Below are 24,601 nucleotides of genomic sequence, written 5' to 3'. Positions count from 1 at the left end.
GCATGGGGAATGTTTTCGTGGTAGTGATTTGCGGTTCCTAGGAAGGAACAGAGGCCATGAAAGTCTTTGAGCAAAGGCACCGTACTGATAGTCTCGACCCATTTGGTTAGGGGGTGAATGCGGTTGGCAGAAACCACTTGGCCCAGAAAAGTGACTCTTGTATGGTGGCGTTGTGACTTAGTATTGTTCACCTAGACACCATTTGCTTGTAACAGTTGTAAAACCGTATTTAAGTGGAGTTCATGTTCCTCGAATGAGGAAGAGAAAATTAACAAGTTGTCCAGGTACCCTTACGCAATGTCTGGTTTCCCAACAACAGAGTCAATGAACAGTTGCCACGTCTGTGTGGTGTTTTTAAGGTCAAATGGCATAAACAGATACTCGAACAGTCCGAATGGGGTGGTGATAGCAGTTCTTTCAACATCAACTGGTAACTTTGGCAGTTAGTGGTACACCCTGTGACAGTCGATTACACTGAAAAATTTTTAAAATTTTGTATTCGCATTACATTTAACGTGAACAACTTTTTCTATATTTCTTTTCATTAATGTCATTCTCCAATGTTTCAGAAATGGCACCAATTTATGAAGAATGGTGCAAGAGCTTAAAATGGACTGTTGATGAAGTGCTGTTGTCTAGACTAAAGCAGCTTAATATGGAAAAACTTAAACAACTTGATGATGAAATTGAAGATGCAGAGAAGAATTTAGGGGAAATGGAAGTTCAGGGAGCATTCATGAAAAAATCAGAATACCTATGCACTATTGGAGCAAAGGTAAAAACTACTGGGTTTGAATCTAGATTAGCTACTGTATGTGGTTAAACTATCACAGATACATAGTGAAATTGGACTAATTACTGGCTTTCTATTATATGATGATACCACTTACTTTTCTTTAGTTGAATACATTAGTGTGTTCATCATCTATGAAGACTCATTTGTGTTTGTCATGCCTCATCCCTAAATTGGTGGGGACGAGCTGCAGACTTTAATGTGTTAAAAACTGCTCCGCATGTGGGGACAGCCTTTGTCCCCACCCATGAGACTTGCATGTTAACTTTTTGTCAGGGCACTGATGACCATGATGTTGAGTGCCCCCTCAACCCAAATCATCACCACCACCATCATCATCATCATCATAATCATCATTATCATTATCATTATCATCTACACAACATGTGGAGTGAATGAATGAAACAATGAATGCAGAACATAGTCTACTCAGTGCAGAACTGCTCACTCTCATACCTTCTACAACAAATCACTACCCACACTGTAGTTTCATGTTAAGTGAGCTTCTACATATCTAAATTCCAGAGTGTTTTAAATGAAATTTAGTGTGTACACAATCTGATCACAGAAGTAATACAGTTCATCTCCTGTTTTTGTTATGTACAACTGGTTTGAGTTCGGGTCCGAACATGATTTTAATCTCTCTTAAATGTTTTGTTCTCGCAAAACCCTGTTGCGTAACTTGGGAAAACCTGTACTCAATGCAGTGACCCTCCCTGATAGCCGCGTGCATTAACACAATGTTTCCAAGACGGGAGGCGCACCAGCCCAGGGTTGAATCCACCTGGCACATTTACGATGATGTCTGGTGTGCTGGCCCGTATGCCCATGTTTGTGCCCATATGCGACCAGGTGAATACTGGGCTGGTACCCACATCCCACCTCATTACACAATTTGCAGACATTTAGAAAACGTTCACTCACTTTCAAATGAGATAACACTAGACAGTCTGCTGCTCGTGGTATTGCGGTAGCGTTCTTGCTTCCTGAGCACGGGGTTGCGAGTTCGATTCCGGGCGGGGTCAGGGATTTTCCCTGCCTCGAGATGACTGGGTGTTGTTGTGTCGTCTTCATCATCATCGCTCATCCCCATTAAGGTCAGAGGAAGGCAATGGCAAACTAGCTCCACTAGGACCTTGCCTAGTACGACGGTGTGGGTCTCCCACATCGTTGCCCTACGCTCTGTCACAGAGTATGGCACTTAATCATCATCATCCTCATCACAACAAGGATCAACTGTGGTAATTTCTTAATATTTGATTATATACCTATGATTTGGTGAACATTTTTATATGCAGCATAAGCTTCAGAAATGATTTGAAGATGTGCAGGGTGTCAAATGACTGAAAGTGCTATTTTATAAAGTCAGCTATTCTGTGGGATTAACATGTGATGCATTTCAGAGCCACACTCATTAACATCCACACTGTTCCCTTCCAACCATTCCCACCTGGAATGTGTGCAGTAGGTCTTCTAAGATACCATTGCTATTCATATGAAAATGAACATTGTCAAATGGTCACCATCTGTAACATGAACGCATTACTAGCAACACATTTAGCATTCCTCTGTGGGAACCTGAGGACTTAGTTCGTAGTATTTAAACATGGTTTTTACCATTTTACCATAGTTTTTCGCATTTGAATATTTGATGGAGTTGTTTATTTTCTTATCTTGAAAATCTGTAGATGAATAGTTGTAATTTGTTAGAAGCAAATTTTAACAATGTTGTTCAATGCAATATTCTTTTTGACTTTATTTAGCCCTTTCTACCCACTTTCATGCCACTACCTCTTTGTGGCAATATCTCTAGGGTCAAGTATACATTTGAAAATGAGGAGCTGAATTAGTTTAAGTGACGCCTGATGTTATTGTCTGATAGGAAGTGAATTTTAATCAACACATGCAATAATCTTACATGTGTGTGTCATATCTGTTCTTTTAGGGATCTGTTCTTTTGGGAACGTCTGAAAGAACAGGCACCACATATAAATAATTAAGATGAGGATGGCCAATGATCTCTTCAGTGCAGATGCCACCAGGCTTGAACTTTTATGGGAGTCAGTGAAATGCTACAAGTCGTGATAATAATGGGCAAGAGGTGCTAAATTCAAAGTGTGTGGACAGGGTGAGAATTTGGGTCTGACAGGAGGCTTGCTAAGCTAGTCCATGCAGTTGCAATGACTACTGTGTACAGATGGCACATTGGTCAGCATATCTGCCTAATAAGCAGGAGAACCTGGTTTGAAACCGTTTCCAGCACAAATTTTCAATCTTCCCCATTGATTTAAATCAAAGTCCATTTGTAACCAATGTCTATAATTCCTTTGAGTCCTAATAATCTTACAGCTACCCAGCTCAGAAAATTCAATCATCTAAGCTATGGCAATGGTGAAGCTCATGCCCCCCCACCCCCCCTCCTTCCCATCCACCCATACGAGCATGTGAGTGTGTGTTTAATATTCTTGCAGTGACTCAGGGTTGGTTTTTTGGGTTGGCGGGGGGAGGGGGGGGGGGAGATGTCTTCATATTGCATTTTAAAGGAGGTGGTTTGTCACTAACAATCTTCAGTATTTGTGCAACCTATTGAAAATATGTGTTTCGCAGTTCTGTATACTAATTAATGATGTCCTTGGTACATAAATTGTGTTAACTGAATGGCTGTTGCTGTTCTTTTTAAACAAGATTGTGCTGTCAATACAGAGTGGCTCATAGGAAATAGAACATTTAAGTGGCCAGGCTGCAAACACCTAGATGTTCTCACACCATCTACCACATCTAATTGGATCCTATGCCATTCCGTTCAGTTCACAACATGGTTGTGGAAGGGACTGCCATGTGGTGTGAGATGACTTCTGTAAATTCTGGAAAATATCCAACAAGTTAATGCAGCTCTGCAACAAGACTCTTAGTGATTCCTCAGTTAACATTCCACAGCATTTAAATCCCTCACAGATCTTTACAGAGGACTGTGAAACAGGATTTAAAGTATAATCCTTATAGGATGCAAATGGTTCAACAGCTACAGCTGAGAGAGATAGTAAGTAGGTGAAATTTCTGCACAACTTAACTGGACATACTGGTAATTAATCAGGCTGAATCCTTTCTGAGAAATCTTGTGATGCCTCCTGAAGAGGCAATCTTTCATGTGAATGGGCTTGTCAATAAACAACATTTCTGATATGAAACTTCCTGGCAGATTAAAACTGTGTTTCCCGACCGAGACTCGAACTCAGGACCTTGCCAGCCTTCAGGCTGTGGCTAAGCCATGTCTCCGCAGTATCCTTTCTTTCAGTCATCCCAGGCTGTGGCTAAGCCATGTCTCCGCAGTATCCTTTCTTTCAGGAGTGCTGGTTCTGCATGGTTCGCAGGAGAGCTTCTGTAAAGTTTGGAAGGTAGGAGACGAGATACTGGCAGAAGTAAAGCTGTGAGTACCGGGTGTGAGTCGTGGTTCGGTAGCTCAGATGGTAGAGCACTTGCCCGCGGAAGGCAAAGGTCCCGAGTTCGAGTCTCGGTCGGGCACACAGTTTTAATCTGCCAGGAAATTTCATATCAGCACACACTCCACTGCAGAGTGAAAATCACATTCTGGAAACATTTCTGATATTTTTGGACATAAAGCAAGGTCTGTGAGATCACCTGAACTTCCTGGCTCTGATTTTTTTCAATGGGACAAGGGCTTTTCAGCAAAGGTGACAGAAGTAAAGAGCCATGAGAAGTAAATGGAGCAACGGAAAGAGTATGGGCTGTGTTGGCTGCCAGTCCTACCAATCAGTTCATTTAGACATGACAGAAGCAGCAAGCACTCTGAACAGCAAGTCCTCAGCACTACCATATTTCAGTGTTGCAAGGGAGGATAATACCTTTCCCCTGAACATGACTGCAGTGCATAGTGTTTAGTGTGTCAAAAAGCATGAAATCAGGTATAGACATTTAATTTAAGATGTCACTGTGCAGTAAATCAAGTGGCAGAGTACAACTAATATGTCGCCGATGAAATAAAGGCAGTAAACCTTGAAGTGAAAGGCAGCTTTTCAAACAAAGTAAGTTACCACTTAATAATAAGTATTCTTTGTAATATGGTGGCAATGGAAGGTATAAGATGAGTTGCTTCATTTGAACAATTACCATGTCAATTTTGACAGCTCATGCTACTGATAAAAATATTTCAGTTATTTGTGAGATGTTGGTCATCCTGGGAAGAGACTCATGTGAGAATTGGCTACAGAATTTCTCATCAGATAGCTGTTGCACTTGAAGCCATTTGCTGAAGGTGAGTTGTGGCACATCACGTTTTGGCAGGAATGATTCAGTGAAATTTGTTAATGTCAAAACATTGCAATTTCTTTTGCAGATAACACCAAATGAGAAGTGAAGAGAATTAGAACAATTAAAATAAAGAAATTTGTAAAGGGGTGTTGGGTAGATGGATAGATGGACAGATTGATGATGTATTGTGTGTCCCAAAATGAAGTGTTGTTTTCTGTCTGTGTTTGTACAATGAATGGTTTTGAGTTGAGCTTTGTTGATAAGTTTGCAAATGTCTCTCGTGATGGATGTGTCATTGCCCAAGGAATAAAATAAGAAATCTGATTTGCAGAATGTTTTTTTGTGTCAAATACCCTATGTGAAGCGAATTTGTCAATGGCGAATAACCTCAAAACCTGTTACAAAAGATTGACTCATATAAATGTCAAATTGATTGCAAATTTGATCAAAACAGATCTTATCAAGGAAATAACCACGTCTGAAGCAGCGTCATTCTTTTGTGAAGTATGTCAATATGGAAAGTCTTACCTTTTAATGAGAAAATTGAAGCAAGGAATTTGGAAATTAGTGCTTTTATATACGTCAGTGAATGTGGACCAGTGCAGGTCAGATCACTCAGTGGTGCAAAGTATTTTGTAGCATTCACAGATGACACATCTGGTTTCTGTCGCGCCTGTTTCTTGAGAAGTAAATTCAACATTTTTTATCATTACAAGGAATTTGAGTTGATGTTGAACAGGGTGCCTGAAAGTACAGAGACCATCTCAGTTGATTGAGGCATGGAACACTCGAAGAAGTACATCACGAGAACTCAAGACAGTGGCACCGCATACTCCTCAACAAAACGGGAATGCAGAGTGTGGAAACAGGACAATTGTCGGGTCTTAGAGGACCCTGGTCATTGCAGGGAGTTTTCCAAAAATTTTGTGGGTGGAGGCATCTAACACCACTGTTGATACAGTATATTGAATTGGACTGCAATTAAAAAGAAACACAATACCAATCAAATTATGGTCAGGCAGAAGACCCCAAATCTTACACCAAATCTTACACTTGAAAGCTTTCAGAAGAGAAGCATTCAGCCGTATTTCTAAATTGTTCTCCCAGAAGTTGGATTCAAAGACCAAGAAAATTAATTATTGTGTTCAGATATCAGAGATAATCTTGCAGTTACAAACTTTTTGGTCCAGAAAACAAGAATGTCATCGAATTCCACAGCATGAATTTCTGTGAGGGAATCCTGACCATCCATAAACTTGTTTTGAAGCAGGATTGTGTCAGTTTACATAATTTGTTCCCTATTTTGGATTCAAATAAAGAATAATCTGAAGGCAAAGGTGGAGCACATGATATTGAGCCACCTGCTGAAGATGAGAAATAGCACAAGGAGAGGTGGGTCAAGATCACAAATAACTACTCAAAGCTCAGCAGCAGTCTTACAGGTTATGTGACAGGAGCCAGATTAAACATCCAGCCAGATATGATGTGAACTATGTAGATTGTCTTGAACCTAACATATTTGAAGAAGCAAACTTGGATCTAAACAGATAAAATAGAAATGAGTAAAATAGAAATGATTTCAAAGTGCATCAAATGAATGAAACTTCTGTCATCATGCCAAAAGAGACCCAACAGACTCAAAGTGGATTTTCCAAATTCAAGCATCAAAAACTGAAGAATGGCCCCAAACATAAAGTTCAACTTGTCACTCAAGGTTTCATTCAATTGTCTGGACTGGACTACAACAAAACTTTCTCATTAGTTGTGAGAAGATACCACTTACTACTCACTTTACTTGTGATTTCAGAGTAGAAGATTTTGAAATGTTGCAGTTCAGTGTAAAAACTTGAGTTTTTATTTGGAAAACTAAATGAGGAAATTTAAATATCAGTGCCTCAAGGTGTGATGCTAGATGAGAATGAATATGTATGCAGCTTAAAAATTCTTTTTATTGTTTAAATGTACTTCCTGCTGTTGGAATCAAATGTTTTGTAAATTCTTGAAGTTTGGTTTCCAAGAGAATGACACAACTAAATGTATTTTCTCTGAGAAAGTTGGAAATGATCTTGTCATCTTAACTTTGTTTGTAGAGGACGGGCTGTTGATTGGAAAAAGCAAAGAATCCCTCAGTGTCATTGTAGAAGAAATGGCAAAAACATTATAATAAGTATTTCCAAAGTGAAAGTTTTTTGAGGAATGGAAATTTAGCGAAATAGAGAAGAAAAAGTGCCATTTGTGCACCAAACAGCGTACGTTACATGAATCCTGAAATGTTTTGTATTGTTAATCCTGCATCTGTTCTGGTAAATCCAGATGTGAAATTGTACTCAATGGACAAAAATGCTCAGTGAGCAAAATTTCCATTAAGGTAAGCAGTTCACTTTTGTTTCCCACAACAGTTAGTCAATTAGGTCTGACTTCTGCAGTGAGTGCACTGATCAAATACTTGAACAGTTATGATGAGAATGATTGTCAAGCCAGCACATGCATTTTCAAGTATGTGTAAGGCATGAAAGATTGTGGTATATTTTAGAGAAAGAATGAAGACAAGATGACACTGTTCAGATATAGCAACTTGGATTATGCGGGAGATGTAGAAACAAGGCAGTCAACTTCTGGTTTTGTTTTTCTGTTATCAAATGAAGTGATAATATGGTCCTCTGAGCAACAAATAATTGTGACCTTGAGCACTACAGAAGCAGAATATGTGGCAGCCAGCATGGCTGTAAAAGACTTGATACAGCTGTGAAACCTTCTAAGTGATTCAGAAATCAATATGATCAAGCAACATCTCAGATAAAAATTCTGAATATGTTCCTGAATGCAAAATCAGGGAATATCAGGGAGTTTCAAACACATCAGCAAAATCAGGGAAATTAGAAAAAGAAAGAAACACTGGAAAAATCTCGTTTTTGTGTCAGTAGATGAAATGGTTTGTTTACTGAGGTGTTGAGCATTATTGTTGGCTGGGTGCAGCTGTTTGTTGCTTCCCTGATTACTGCTGCTTCTCCCCTTCCTACCACTCCCCTCAACTTGCAGTCAGTGCTGCCTCCACTTCTTGTTGCTAGCCTAACCAATGAGAGGGAGGGAGGCATGAGGGGTTTCTTTGGATCTGATTTTCAGAGACTATAGACACAGCAGCCAGAGATGGTGATCATGTGTGCATCAGTTGTGTCTGAGTGATTGTGTGTTTGCTCTCATTTTTCTGTCAAAAGCTATGGCTGGAAATGTAGTTGTGAGAATGTAATTGTCTTTTCTACTTGCCTGTCTGTGGTTCAGCAATCAAATTTATAGAGATTATTTTTGATTCCCAAGAGTATTTGAACAAGCTATCTGTTACATAGATTGATCACCATGGTCTCATTTCATCAACATGCTGTCTGTGGCTCTTGAATAGCTGGCCACACAAGTAGATTTCCATGACAGGCCAAAACTGTAGGCTGTTACTGGGGGTATCTGTAATGGATGGGGCCTGCCGATCTGAAGCCATTCGGTTCCCACAAATGCGCAGGCCATGCTCATCAGATCTAGTCCCACTGATCTGCCTGCAGGCCGGCTATGTTTGTGTGTGGCGTAATGCAGCAGATTTCGGTGGTTTATCCATGGACCCAGGACTTCGGTGCTTCTCAGCAGTCCAGAGGCCATGGGCGATGGATTTAAGGAATTGCAACTGTCTTACCACAAGTACATTGTACAGTGTGGTGTTTTATAGATATTTTATTTGTTCTAGTACATTTTGGTATTTCAAAAGTAGTTTAAAGGCACTTCTTTCAAGAGGCTTACTGTGTATTTTAAATCTGTCTTGTGTCTCCAAGGAAATGTATTTTTGTCACCAAATGTTTTGTTTTATTGAAATAAATAACATCAGTGGTCTTAATGAAACACATATACCATTTGGCTTGCTTTCTACATCTAAAAACTTCATTACAAAAGATGTTGAAGTTAGTGCTAAATACTTTTGCTCACATCAGGAAACACCATCTGCTTGCAAGTTTTGTTTAGTTATTTCTTGTTAGAACTATTGCTTCTTTTATCATAACTGCAAAGACAGATTGTCACCTTACATCTTAACATACCCTTGAGATCTCAAAATTTGTCAGGGAAAATGCTGAACCTTTTCTGGAAATCAGGGAAATATCAGGGAATTTCATTGTGGAAACTTGTGACAACCCCAAAAATGTGAAAAGACATTAATAATAAAACTAATGATTTGTTTCTTGTAATGAAACTAAAGAAGAGGCTGCTTAGATTTTGCAAGCATAAACAATGTGTTATTTGCCACGTTTAACTCAAATTATCCCATGTTAAATGGTGCTGTCAGAATCAGTAGACAACTGAAAGTTGCAATGAGTAAGAATATGTTTTTTTTGGTCATCAGTCTACTGAGACTGGTTTGATGCGGCCCACCACGAATTCCACTCCTGTGCTAACCTCTTCATCTCAGAGTAGCACTTGCAACCTACGTCCTCAATTATTTGCTTGACGTATTTCAATCTCTCTCTTCCTCTACAGTTTTTGCCCTCTACAGCTGACTCTAGTACCATGGAAGTCATTCCCTCATGTCTTAGCAGATGTCCTATCATCCTGTCCCTTCTCCTTATCAGTGTTTTCCACATATTCCTTTCCTCTCCGATTCTGCGTAGAACCTCCTCATTCCTTATCAGTCCACCTAATTTTCAACATTTGTCTATAGCACCACATCTCAAATGCTTCGATTCTCCTCTGTTCCGGTTTTTCCACAGTCCATATTTCACTACCATACAATGCTGTACTGCAGACGTACATCCTCAGAAATTTCTTCCTCAAATTAAGGCCGGTATTTGATATTAGTAGACTTCTCTTGGCCAGAAATGCCTTTTTTGCCATAGCGAGTCTGCTTTTGATGTCCTCCTTGCTCCGTCTGTCATTGGTTATTTTACTGCCTAGGTAGCAGAATTCATTGACTTCGTGACCATCAATCCTGATGTTAAGTTTCTCACTGTTATCATTTCTACTACTTCTCATTACCTTCGTCTTTCTCCGATTTACTCTCAAACCATACTGTGTACTCATTAGACTGTTCATTCCGTTCAGCAGATCATTAATTCTTCTTCACTTTCACTCAGGATAGCAATGTCATCAGCGAATCGTATCATTGATATCCTTTCACCTTGTATTTTAATTCCACTCCTGAACCTTTCTTTTATTTCCATCATTGCTTCCTCGATGTACAGATTGAAGAGTAGGGACGAAAGGCTACAGCCTTGTCTTACACCCTTCTTAATACGAGCTCTTCATTCTTGATCGTCCACTCTTATTATTCCCTCTTGGTTGTTGTACATACTGTATATGACCTGTCTCTCCCTATAGCTTACCCCTACTTTTTTCAGAATCTCGAACAGCTTGCACCATTTTATATTGTCGAATGCTTTTTCCAGATTGACAAATCCTATGAACGTGTCTTGATTCTTCTTCAGCCTTGCTTCCATTATTAGCCGTAATGTCAGAATTGCCTCTCTCGTGCCTTTACTTTTCCTAAAGCCAAACTGTCGTCACCTAGCGCATTCTCAATTTTCTTTTCCATTCTTCTGTATATTATTCTTGTAAGCTTCTTCGATGCTTGAGCTGTTAAGCGGATTGTGCGATAATTCTCGCACTTGTCAGCTCTTGCCATCTTCGGAATTGTGTGGATGATGCTTTTCCGAAAGTCAGATGGTATGTCGCCAGACTCATATATTCTACCCACCAACTTGAATAGTCGTTTTGTTGCCACTTCCCCTAATGATTTTAGAAATTCTGATGGAATTTTATCTATCCCATCTGCCTTATTTGACCATAAGTCCTCCAAAGCTCTTTTAAATTCCGATTCTAATAATGGATCCCCTATATCTTCTAAATCGACTCCTGTTTCTTCTTCTATCACATCAGGCAAATCTTCACCCTCATAGAGGCTTTCAAGTATTCTTTCCTCCTATCTGCTCTCTCCTCTGCATTTAACAGTGGAATTCCCGTTGCACTCTTAATGTTACCACCGTTGCTTTTAATGTCACCAAAGGTTGTTTTGACTTTCCTGTATGATGAGTCTGTCCTTCCGACAATCATATCTTTTTCGATGTCTTCACATTTTTCCTGCAGCCATTTCATCTTAGCTTCCCTGCACTTCCTATTTATTTCATTCCTCAGCGACTTGTATTTCTGTATTCCTGATTTTCCCGGAACATGTTTGTACTTCCTCCTTTCATCAATCAACTGAAGTATTTCTTCTGTTACCCATGGTTTCTTCGCAGCTACCTTCTTTGTACCTATGTTTTCCTTCCCAACTTCTGTGATGGCCCTTTTTAGAGATGTCCATTCCTCTTCAACTGTGCTGCCTACTGCGCTATTCCTTATTGCTGTATCTGTAGCGTTAGAGAACTTCAAACGTATCTCGTCATTCCTTAGAACTTCCGTATCCCACTTCTTTGCGTATTGATTCTTCCTGACTATAGTCTTGAACTTCAGCCTACTCTTCATCACTACTATATTGTGATCTGAGTCTATATCTGCTCCTGGGTACGCCTTACAATCCAGTATCTGATTTAGGAATCTCTGTCTGACTATGATGTAATCTAATTGAAATCTTCCCGTATATCCCGGCCTTTTCCAAGTATACCTCTTCCTCTTCTGATTCTTGAACAGGGTATTCGCTATTACTGGCTGAAATTTGTTACAGAACTCAATTAGTCTTTCTCCTCTTTCATTCCTTGTCCCAAGCCCATACTCACCTGTAACCTTTTCTTCTACTCCTTCCCCTACAACTGCATTCCAGTCGCCCATGAGTATTAGATTTTCGTCCCCCTTTACATACTGCATTACCCTTTCAATATCCTCATACACTTTCTCTATCTGTTCATCTTCGGCTTGCGACGTCGGCATGTATACCTGAACTATCGTTCTCGGTGTTGGTCTGCTGTCGATTCTGATTAGAACAACCCGGTCACTGAACTGTTAACAGTAACACACCCTCTGTCCTACCTTCCTATTCATAACGAATCCTACACCTGTTATACCACTTTCTGCTGCTGTTGATATTACCCGATACTCATCTGACAAGAAATCCTTCTCTTCCTTCCACTTCACTTCACTGACCCCTACTATATCTAAATTGCGCCTTAGCATTTCCCTTTTCAGATTTTCTAGTTTCCCTACCACGTTCAAGCTTCTGACATTCCATGCCCCGATTCGTAGAACATTATCCTTTCATTGATTATTCAATCTTTTTCTCATGGTAACCTAACCCTTGGCAGTCCCCTCCCGGAGATCCGAATGGGGGACTATTCCAGACTCTTTTGCCAATGGAGAGATCATCATGACACTTCTTCAACTACAGGCCACATGTCCTGCAGATACACGTTACGTGTCTTTAATGCAGTGGTTTCCATTGCCTTCTGCATCCTCATGTCGTTGATCATTGCTGATTCTTCCGCCTTTAGGAGCAATTTCCCACCCCTAGGACAAGAGAGTGCCCTGAACCTCTATCCGCTCCTCCGCCCTCTTTGACAAGGCCGTTGGCAGAATGAGGCTGACTTCTTATGCCGGAAGTCTTCGGCCGCCAATGATGATTATTTATCAAAATTTAGACAGTGGCGGGGATCGAACCCAGGATCAAAGACGTTTTTGATTATGAATCAAAGACGCTACCCCTAGACCACGGGTACCCCTTATGATATATTCTTGATATTTCATTTGCACAGTGTATTCATGTAAGTTCAGTTATGGAAATGTTTTACTGAATGCTGAACCATAACGTTGTCAAGAAATGTATTTATGTAAGCATGTCGTATTCTTTAAAAACTTGCTACAAGAAATAAAAAAAATTGAAACACACTACAACTTCTTCAGAACATTGATACAGTTTCTTCAGTGTGTGTTGGTTGACATATATCTTTGAAGAAACTGGATGAAATGTCAAATTAAGCATGTGTTCTGTGTTCAACTCTGCTCTGCGCATCCATGTGATACTCCTGAAATGTCAGTTCTCAAGTAATTTTAAATAGTATGTAGATACTAATATAATTCCAATTGTGAAGAGAAGAGCGATATTGATTCCATTTAAATTGTTTTTTTGTCATAGTGAAGTAGCTGAAAGGATAGGTGCTTCAAAAGAAATTGTCAGTATATATTTTGTAGTAAATAATGGAAAAAGACCTGTAGAAATGAATTACATCTGTAACACATATATAGAGCCAGTATCTGAGGCTTTAACAAATGTAATTGAGCAAATATTGTAGTTGGTAAAAATTATTACATTACATGGTCAGTACTTTATTCAGGCATCATTTTCAGGATGAAGCAGTGAAAAATTTTCAAATCACGTATGATAAAACTGTATCTCTTGGCCAGCGCTTGGAAATTGTGTTTTATTTAATTAGAATTGGTTTTTTCTATTGGGATCATGACCTGATTACAAGAAATATTGACAAAGCAGAAAGGTAAACTACCATAACTGCTTAAAGTGTAAGTAAATTTGCTTACAAAATTTTTGTCACTTTTAAATGTCTTCCATCATTTTCAAAGCTTAATAGAAGAAGGTGACAGCTGGGAACATCGCAACCGGATGAAAGTTTACAAAGGAATATATTCTATGATGAAAAGAGATTTTAAAAGTGCTGCTAACTCTTTTTTGGATTCAAGTTTAACTTTCACGTGTTACGAATTGATGGATTATCATGAGTTTATCCGTTACATTGTACTAATGGGTGTGATCTCTGTGCCTCGAAATGAACTTAAGGAGAAGGTAAGCTCTGTAATAGCAGTTCAAATTCTAATTAATCATTCATGCCAAAATGAGCAATCCTTATATGGACATGCTCATTTGTCTTGCTAATAAGGCATGATTTCTGCATTTAAAATTTGCCATGCTGATACAAGAGTTCTTATTAAAAGAAGCATACAGAGATTCTGAATGCGTTTAGAAGATATAAATAGTTGCAGTGCACAAACTAAATAAATTTATTAGTTGGTCAGGATGGAAATTGATTAGACATTTTTTTAAATAACTTTTATCTTTGCACAGCTATTGTACATTGATCTGAAAGTTTGCTTCATGTATCTTGTGTTAATTCATAAATTTATATTTATGCAGGCTGCTGTTTATATGTGTGTAAGCTAGCAGAGTAGTTCATAGGGAAGGCAAAAAAATATAAATGTTTATTTAACCCCAAAGACAGTCACTGCAGAAAAGTTCGCTCCAAATAAATTTTTCAAAATTTGGTCAAAATGTTTTTTTTATGTCCCATGCTAAAATTATGTTATTTCCTATTGTTGTTGTTTGCTTTAGAGTTGTTGTAGAAACTGCAGTTTATAAAATTTTATTTTTATTATAATTACTGTTAATAATATAATTTTATTCTTCTGAGCTCATATTCAGTTTAAAAGTTATTAATCCAACCTCAGCTGTAAGCAATAAATTAAGTGAAGTTTAAAATTTTCTAGCACCATAATATTGAAACAGCTTGTATCTCTTTCCTCCATAACCTCATAATCAGGAAGAGAGAGAGAGAGAGAGAGAGAGAGAGAGAGAGAGAGAGAGAGAGAACTTATGATTATAGGTGATGCCTCCATTTGAAATCTGCTCATTTCTGGTCCTTGGCTCCTTCACTGTGTGTGTTGTACTTGACAACATATGATCAGAGACAATGTTTTTTAATAATATCACCTAGCATTCTCAGACTGAGTATTTCATTGGTGTCCAAAAATGAAGCACAAACAGAAAAAGAGAAAAATCAAGAGAAAAAAGAGAGCAATCACTATGAATAATTGTCAGGATTTTTCCACATTATGGTGCCCTTAAAAGAAAAGCACCTGATTTAATTACAAAAGTGGATTATGGTAGAACAATAATGCCTCAATTCTATTAACACTTTTCTTTTGAACTGAATGCAGTGTCTTGGTGCAATTTGTATTGTATTGTATTTTATTGGTCCAAGTTATCTTATTGTTGTACGATTTGCTATTTAATGCCATGAAGAGCCCATTTGAAGCCTGCATTGCAGCTTAGAATCCTTGAAGACATTGAAGTAGATCAGATACAGACATGCCGGTTCAGAACTCGAACCAGGGTTTCACACTTATCGTGAGTGGTTGCCTTACATTTGGCTATCTGTGCACGACTTACGGTCAGACCCAAACATCCATATGTCATCACCAGTGCTCTACAATCTACACTTGCATATCCATTATGTGTATTCCTGTACAGATCTGACGTTGTGCTCGAAAGTCGCATGCCTGGTATCGGCAGGTAAATACAATATTGCAGTGCTGGTGTTATTCTGATGACGATGCACTGCAGCGACCACGGCTGTTACTAAACACATCAGATGAGTTTGCAATTTCGAATAATGATTACCATCCGCTGTAGAGTGGGATGATGACAATGAAAATTTGTGCCAAATAGCCAAATGGTGAAGTGACCGCTCGCGATAAATGGGAAATCGGGTTTCGAGTCCCGGTCCAGCACAGATTTTCTCCACTAAGGGACTGCGTGTTGTGTTGTCCTAATTATCATCATTTCATCCCCATTGACGCACAAGTGTCTGTTATGTAAATGGAGATCTAGCATGGAGCAAATCAATTTATTTTGTTCCACAGGGATTTTGTTCCACGGGGATCTGTGTTGGTACCTTCTTTATTTCTGAGAATGATTAAACACACACCCTAGTTACTAACATCAGTCACAGTGTAATATAAAATCAAATAATTAAGATCAAATTACATGCTTCTTACGAACAAAGATTGTGACATAGATGACTTGTCGGTTCCAAAACTAGTAAAATTAATTTAAATAGCAGTAAGTCCAGGATGAAATAACAACACTGTAGAATAATTAATTTTACAGTGGCAAGGCCAGGAAAATTTAGGATGTTATTACAGAGGGAGGTGACATCTAAAGTGACAATCAAAGTGCTGGGTGGTAAAGGAACATGAGCTATGGAGAGCCGGTGCAGGAAATTGTTGGTGTCTTGGTTGCAGACAGGCCCAAAGAAAAAGATTAATGTTTTGATAGACACTGCAACAGAAAAAACCAGATAAATCCAATCAGTGCAAAATTGCCTTAGACACCAAGAAATTTATTGAAGTAGGATAAAATACGGTGTAAACAGAAACCTAATATGGATTTAAAAACTTTGAAACATATTAAGATAAACTGGCAGCTGGAAAGTCTATGGGCACTAAAGCCAACAAAGGTAATACACTTGTTGTTATCAGAGAGGACTGTACACATTTTTTAAAATGAAAATGAGATTTATGGAAGAGCAAAAGAAACTGGTATGGAGTTCCAAGCAAAAGTGAGAATGCTAGACTACAATAACTTTTTGTTTATGCCAGAAGAGAAAGATATCTGAATGTGATGAATCCAAAATTGCATACACTGAGAGCTGAACTGAAATTCCATCTTAAAAACTAAAAAAAAAGTTATACATAAATAAGGTAAAGGCAAGCACTGGCCTACAGTGGATTTATGTCTGCAGCACAGTAACACATAATAGAAAACGGCATTCACACCAGCTCCCGAGCACTAGCTTTTTCCAGCAATAGTAAACACATTGTTACAACGACTGCATGGACACCCACACACACACACACACACTCCCATGGATATAATTATTGAAACTTGATCATTGAAAGTAGTTGCCTGAACTGTTGGAGGTGAGGAGGAGTTGGGGCAGGACGTAAGGAGAGGGTAATGAGAAAGAATCAGGTTTTTGAACAGATGACTTCGCAGCCACATGGAGTGTGCATTAAGGTGTCTTGTGTGGTTGTGCATGTGGATGTGTGTACTATTGCCTCTCCCTTGTTTTACCTATTGCTCTAGCCAGGAGTTACCAATACTATTATGAATAAAAAGTTAAATATTTAGAAAACTTACAACTACAGATGTGGTTATTGTTTATCATTAGATGCATTAGAAGAAGTGTAAATTTGTAGCCAAAATCTGTTAAATTAGCAGATAGATCAGAAGGAAAAACATTTCTATGACTTACTCACTATTTGTTCTATTTTTATGAAGTTTTCTTATGTTTTTACATTTTGCATTTTAGTATCAATGTAAGTAGTATGGCACACCCAAAGCAACATGGTTTTAACTAAATTCCTATCACACATTTACACGCAATAGCATGGTTTTATTAGATTTACAACGAATAGATATGACCAAATAATTATAAGGAATAGATATGACCAAATAATGTAACACTTAGGATTGTTTGTTATTGAACCACTTTATTTGAATGACATGATTCATTGTAGCCATTATTATATTTTATCATAGCATGTTTTAAATGAGTTTAGACAGTACTAATGAAGCAAATGTCTATGAAAGCAAATACTAAGACTGTGATTAGATGCTGCAGTGACATTATGTTCCAAATACTGAGTATTGGATGTTGCACAATACTCCAGTGTCCCACCAGCAAGAGAAAACTACACCTATGATAAACAACGCTGCCTTATTTGCATCTCAGTGGCAAATGTCTGTGTCCTGCTTGACATATTCATTGTTAAAGACATAGGACTTTCCATTCTATTTATGATGGTAACCTAAACACAACCTAATACTTTGCTTAGCTGCATGACAGAGACAGTATTTTGTTGCAACCATTATTATGTTTTACTAGGATACGTTATAAATTGTTTTTGGTAATTTTAATAAGTAGACTGTGTACACAAGTGGACAGGTTGTGGCTAGGCACTGGAGAATGCCGAGTATTGAGCCAGACGTACCACTACAGTGGTCCACCAATAAGAGAAGATACACCTGGGATGATAGTACAAGCTGACTTGCAAGACTGTGATGGCTATTGGCTTCCTGTGAAACATTATCTTTGCTTAGCACAATGGATCTTATGTGCTAGTCCATATGACAATGTACACTCCTGGAAATTGAAATAAGAACACCGTGAATTCATTGTCCCAGGAAGGGGAAACTTTATTGACACATTCCTGGGGTCAGATACATCACATGATGACACTGACAGAACCACAGGCACATAGACACAGGCAACAGAGCATGCACAATGTCGGCACTAGTACAGTGTATATCCACCTTTCGCAGCAATGCAGGCTGCTATTCTCCCATGGAGACGATCGTAGAGTTGCTGGATGTAGTCCTGTGGAACGGCTTGCCATGCCATTTCCACCTGGCGCCTCAGTTGGACCAGCGTTTGTGCTGGACGTGCAGACCGTGTGAGACGACGCTTCATCCAGACCCAAACATGCTCAATGGGGAACAGATCCGGAGATCTTGCTGGCCAGGGTAGTTGACTTACACCTTCTAGAGCACGTTGGGTGGCACAGGATACATGCGGACGTGCATTGTCCTGTTGGAACAACAAGTTCCCTTGCCAGTCTAGGAATGGTAGAACGATGGGTTCGATGACGGTTTGGATGTACCGTGCACTATTCAGTGTCCCCTCGACGATCACCAGAGGTGTACGGCCAGTGTAGGAGATCGCTCCCCACACCATGATGCTGGGTGTTGGCCCTGTGTGCCTCGGTCGTATGCAGTCCTGATTGTGGCGCTCACCTGCAAGGTGCCAAACACGCATACGACCATCATTGGCATCAAGGCAGAAGTGACTCTCATCGCTGAAGACGACACGTCTCCATTCGTCCCTCCATTCACGCCTGTCGCGACACCACTGGAGGCGGACTGCACGATGTTGGGGCGTGAGCGGAAGACGGCTTAACGGTGTGCGCGACCGTAGCCCAGCTTCATGGAGACGGTTGCGAATGGTCCTCGTCGATACCCCAGGAGCAACAGTGTCCCTAATTTGCTTGGAAGTGGCGGTGCGCTCCCCTTCGGCACTGCGTAGGATCCTACGGTCTTGGCGTGCATCCGTGCGTCGCTGCGGTCCGGTCCCAGGTCGCCGGGCACGTGCACCTTCCGCCGACCACTGGCGACAACATCGATGTACTGTGGAGACCTCACGCCCCACGTGTTGAGCAATTCGGCGGTACGTCCACCTGGCCTCCCGCATGCCCACTATACGCCCTCGCTCAAAGTCCGTCAACTGCACATGCGGTTCACGTCCACGCTGTCGCGGCATGCTACCAGTGTTAAAGACTGCGATGGAGCTCCGTATGCCACGGCAAACTGGCTGACACTGACGGCGGCGGTGCACAAATGCTGCGCAGCTAGTGCCATTCGACGGCCAGCACCGCGGTTCCTGGTGTGTCCACTATGCTGTGCGTGTTATCATTGCTTGTACAGCCCTCTCGTAGTGTCCGGAGCAAATATGGTGGGTCTGACACACCGGTGTCAATGTGTTCTTTTTTCCATTTCCAGGAGTGTATATACAGTCTAATGGCTGAGTCTAGTAAATGACACAGGGCAGCTTCTATTATTCTCGCTGTTGCTACTAGCCTTCTAAACTTTCTAAAATGTATTAGTAGATACTGAGCAATATTGTATTACATTTTCATGTGTAATATGAGTTTTTTCTGTGTACACTGTTTGTGGATTTTGCTTCTTTTATTATGGATCACTTGAAAGGCAAGCGGACCGTCTCTCTTATAATGCCTAGCTTTTGCTAGCTAATCAGCAGTTAGTGACAGGTATCAGTCAGCACAACACAGCAGCTCTATGCACCGGCTCCGCAAGTCATCTGGGTAACACTTCTTAGATTAGATTAGGTTAGATTAGTTTTCGTTCCATAGATCCGTGTTGAGGAGATCCTCGTGGATGTGGAACATTCATTTTATATCATTACCAATGTCGCTTTGCTTAATTCTGCTTACCCTTTTTATACCATTTCAAAATTGTATTCCTAAAATGTAAGAGACCATCCTTCTAGTCTGGCACATAGCTGTTTACAGTTCAGTAAGGAACTTTTTAACACCCATATGAATTTTAATGTCTTTAATTGTGTGACAGAATATGATCGCTCACGTGCTGTTAATGCTTGGTGGCAAAATTTTTTGTGTATACAGTAGTTTTACCATCAATTTAGTTGATTTGAAATAGAGAAAGTCCCAACCCAAAGCTGGAAATATCCATGCCAAACTGAAATCATGAATCATGTTTGGGTGAGAAAGCAAACTCATGGCTCTTAAGTATTGTTTCATCAGGGTTGCTACAAGTTTTGGAGATCAGGGAATTTCTAACATGTCAGGGAAATCAGGGAAATCTGAAGAAGAAAAAAGCACTGAATAAATCTCATTTTTGTCTCAGTAGATGAAATGGTTTGTTTCCTGAGATGCTATGCATCATTGCTGGCTGGGTGCAGCTGAGTACGTGCACTGCTTCCATATTTCCTCACTCTCACTGCCTCTCCCATTCTTAACCACTCCTGTCAGCCTGCAGTCAGTGCTGCCACTACCTCTTGCCACTAGCCTAGCAGCTGCCGATAAGAGGCAGGGAGGTGCGAGGAGTGGTTTGTTTGGATCTGATTCTCAGAGGAAATTGACGCAACAGCCTGAGATGGCGGTCATGTGTGCACGAGTTATGTCTGAGTGACGATGTGAAAGTGTGTGTGTACTCATTTTCTGACAAAGGCTATGGCCAAAAATTTGGTTGTGTCTTTTCTATGTGCCTATCTGAGGCTCAGTGATCATCTTCACTGTGAGTTGCTACCTATCCTCATTATTATTGATTCTCAGAGTATTCACTCAAATTATCTATTGCGTGAACTGATCACTGTGGTCTCATTTCATCAACATACTGTCTGTGACTTGTGAATAGCTGCCCACATGAGTGGATTTCCACAATAGGCCAAAACTGCAGGCCATTTCTGCGGGTAACTCTGATGGATCGTGCCTGCCAATCTGAAGCCCATTGTTTCCCATTAATGGACAGGCCCTGTCCATCAGATTTGGTCTCACCAATTTGCCCGCAGGCTGGGTCTGTTTGCATGTGATGTAATGCACAGATTACTGTCATGGACCCTGGACTGTGGTGCTCCTAGTCAGGCCAAAGGCCATGAGCGATAGATTTTAGGAATTGGGCCTGTCTCACCACAAGTATGTTGTAGAGTGTGGCATTTCGTAGACTTTTTGTTTGAGTACATTTTGTTACTTCAAAAGTTATTTTTACATGTTAGAAAGTATGAATGATAAGAAGAAGAAAATTGTGGCAGTTGCTGGTGGTTTGTACACTATGTACTCATATAGTTCTCGAAAGAAAAATCACACAGTACCTGTAAAATGAAATGATTGTGTGGCATTGATGGCTGCGGGAACCCATCCAGGGAAGTTCAGCTGCCGGGTTGCAATTCTTCATTCAGATGATGCCACATTGATCGACTTGCATGTCGGTGATCATGAAATTATTATGAGTGGAGAAAATATCCAACCTGGCCGGGAATCAAACTGGGCCTGCTGCATGGTAGGCAAACACATTACCACTCAGCTAAGCAGGCAAACACACAATACCACTAAAATAATAGACATAATACAGTGGCTAATAACTAACAATAACGAACATAATAGAACCAACATTTTATTGGCTGTCACCTGTAGTGTTGGTTTACACAACTCTTCCCAGCTGTATACATTTCTTCCAAGAGGCCTACTTTTCTCTGAAGTTAGTTCCAAAATCAGTGAAGGTATTTTAAATCTGTCATGTGATTCCAAGAAAAGGCGTATTTTTGTCACAAAATGTGTTTCATTTTACTGAAATAAAATAGCATCAGTGGTCTTAATGAAACACATATACTATTTGGCTTGCTTTCTCCATCTGAATACAGTTCATTACAAAAGATGCTGATGTTAGTACTTCAGATTTTGGCTTACATTTTTAAAAATACAGAAATCTCTACATTATTTTGTTAACTTTCTTTACTCACCCTTTAGATTTCAAAATTTGTCAGGGAAATCTGCTGAAACTTGTCTGGAAACCAGGAAAATGTCAGGGAATTTCGCTTGAGGAAATTTGTGGCAAACCTGTTCGTGATATCAAATGCTTATTCACATTGTTGCTCATTCCCATACATCATGCTTCCATAATACTTGGCTGAGTGCATTAGTATTAAGTACTTGTATGGACATGAACCAGTAATACAAACTGCAGAGGCTAATGAAACTTGTCCATGCCTCCCTGTTTTTTTTCTTGGAATTTTTTTCATGGCACCGATCTTTCTTGGATCTGCATTATCACTTCTGGTGTAATGTTCGAGGAATATGATTTCCAAACTGTGATATCAATGTTCATCTTGGCATCTGATCTCAGCAAACATTTTAAAAATATCATGATTATGAAACAGTCCAATCCAAAAAATAATAACCATCCTGAGACAAGTTTTGAAGGTATGCCATGTGTGCTCAGACAAACTCTACCTGAAGCATCAGCCAGGAAGAAATCATAAATGAAGTACAAAAAGTAGTACTTGATAGACTAGCCACAATGACTGTTAGTAAAATTATCATGGGCATCAGCCAAATAATTAAAATTAAGGGAAAGTTATGTGAACTGAAGGCGAAGGTAATACAACAATTTCTTCAGAGGATAAAATACAGAGTATAAACTCATTAGCCCAAAACATCGGGAATCTGTACCACCTCTTATTCTAAATGGAACAAATATTAACTTCTCTCCCTCGGCAAAGAGCACTTAACTGCAGTGTGCAAAAAAGCATCGGCATCCCTTCATGTCCTACAAAAATATAAAAAATTCTTCCCTTTCGATCTGAAAAAGAAATTAGTACAAACGTTTATACTCCCAATCATTGACTACAGCGATATTATCCTACAAGGCCTCTCTGAGGAAAATTCGCGACGTCTAGAACTGGTCATGAATGCCTGCATCCGATATATCTGTGACGTTCGACTTTTTGACCACATTTCACCAGCACATGCAAAACTGTCCTGGCTCCGTGCAGACAAACGCAGAGATTTCCATACACTCTGTCTCATCTACTGCCTTATAAATGTACACTGTCCCTCATATCTCTCCTCGTCCTAATGCTCATGTCGGAACAACATGACAGAAACACACGTTCCCATTATAATAAAATCCTCTCCGTTCCACTGCATCGCTCAGTCACCTTCTCCAAGTCCTTTACAGTAGTGGGAACCCAACTCTGGAATAACCTCCCCCGTTATGTTAGAGAACTTAAAAACATGTCCAGCTTCAAAAAACAGTTAATGACGTATCTACTTAAGCAACAGTAATGCCTTCCTCTGCACATGAATACACTTCACCTCATTACTTTTCTCTTTCCCCCTCCTTAAATCTCCCTTCCCCAAAACTCGCTATACTAGTAAACATCTACTTTACACACCAAGATATTAATGTACATCTGCACAAACTTTCATTACTATTGCCAATTTTTCTCATGTTTGTCATTATTATTTCACTTTTTTTACTGTTATTATTATTGTTTTTATCATAATCTGTATGTATAGCACCTGTTGTAAAAATAATACCAGCATTTACTTTATTAGGTCTTAGTCATGTTTATCATTATTATTTGATTTTTTTACTGTTATTATTGTTGCTTTTATCATAATCTGTATGTATAGCACCTGTTGTAAAAATACTGCCACATTTACTTTATTAGGTCTTAGTCACTACTCTTTATTCATATAGTCACTGGAGTAATCCAGTTTTCTCATTTAAACTATTCTCATGATGTAACTCTGATGTGTGAAATGCTGCATGTGTGGAACACTGGTCCGATGTAAGAGAGGGCCTGATGGCCCTAATCTGATCAGGTTAAATAAATAAATATAATCAAAATAATGAAGCACTTAAACTCATTCATGACAGCAACAAAACAAGGAGAAGAGGACTTGCTAAATGTAGTAATGATAAATTAATATTTGTTCACCAAAACATTCAGCATCTAACAAATAAAGTACATCAACAAAAACAATTTTTGACAGTATTACGTAATTAGATAGATAAAAAAAAATCTACTCACCAAATGGTGGCAGAAAAACACACACACATTAAAAAAGGTTATACTTATGCAAGCTTTGGAAGCCACTGGCTCCTCCCAGCAGAAGGGTTGCAGGGGAGGGAAAAGGGATGAAGGAAAATGGCTTGAGAGGTTTAGGAAAGTGGTAGGTGTTTGAGAAGCCACCAAGAACTGCAGATCTGGAGAGATTTACTGTACAAGATGAGAAGGAAAGACTGATTGTTGGGGACTGCTCTGGATGAGATTTGAAAACCAGAGAGTTCAAAGGAGGAAGACAGGATAGTATGCAAGGCAGTGATTACTGCTAAAACATCATGCATGAGTTAATAAGTGAAAGGCTAAGTGCATTGTATCTAACAGAAGTGGGAGTGGGATGCCAGATCAGGAAAGGAAAGATGTAGAAAACTAAAAAAAGTGAAGAAAGGTGTAGTTATTGTGAAGAAACCCCGAGACAGAAAAAATTAAAGTAAATTAAAGCCAGGTGGGTGGCAAGAACCAATAGCGTGTTACAGCACTAGTTCTCACCTAGGGCGTTTTGAGAAACTGTTAGAAACTGTTGTCTGGGAAAAGAATGCAGATGACACACGTGGTGAACAGGCACCGAGATCATGACTATCATATTGTACAGCATGCTTTGCAGCAGAATATTGTGCATTGCTGGTCT

General features: G+C 39.6%; 1 protein-coding gene across 1 annotated transcript in view; it reads left to right on the top strand.

Annotated features, from left to right (window-relative positions):
- The window catches only part of LOC126354286 (26S proteasome non-ATPase regulatory subunit 6-like), a 157,773-nt gene that overhangs the window by 99,810 nt on the left and 33,362 nt on the right, over positions 1–24,601 (top strand). The window contains exons 3-5 of the mRNA XM_050003830.1: positions 570–775; positions 13,367–13,512; positions 13,598–13,817. Of these exons, the coding sequence (XP_049859787.1) occupies positions 570–775; positions 13,367–13,512; positions 13,598–13,817 (572 nt within the window). The remainder of the gene's footprint in view (positions 1–569; positions 776–13,366; positions 13,513–13,597; positions 13,818–24,601) is intronic.

The sequence above is a fragment of the Schistocerca gregaria genome, chromosome 3, assembly GCF_023897955.1.
Source record: "Schistocerca gregaria isolate iqSchGreg1 chromosome 3, iqSchGreg1.2, whole genome shotgun sequence".
Taxonomy (NCBI): domain Eukaryota; kingdom Metazoa; phylum Arthropoda; class Insecta; order Orthoptera; family Acrididae; genus Schistocerca; species Schistocerca gregaria.
This window is presented reverse-complemented; position numbering and strand designations above follow the sequence as displayed.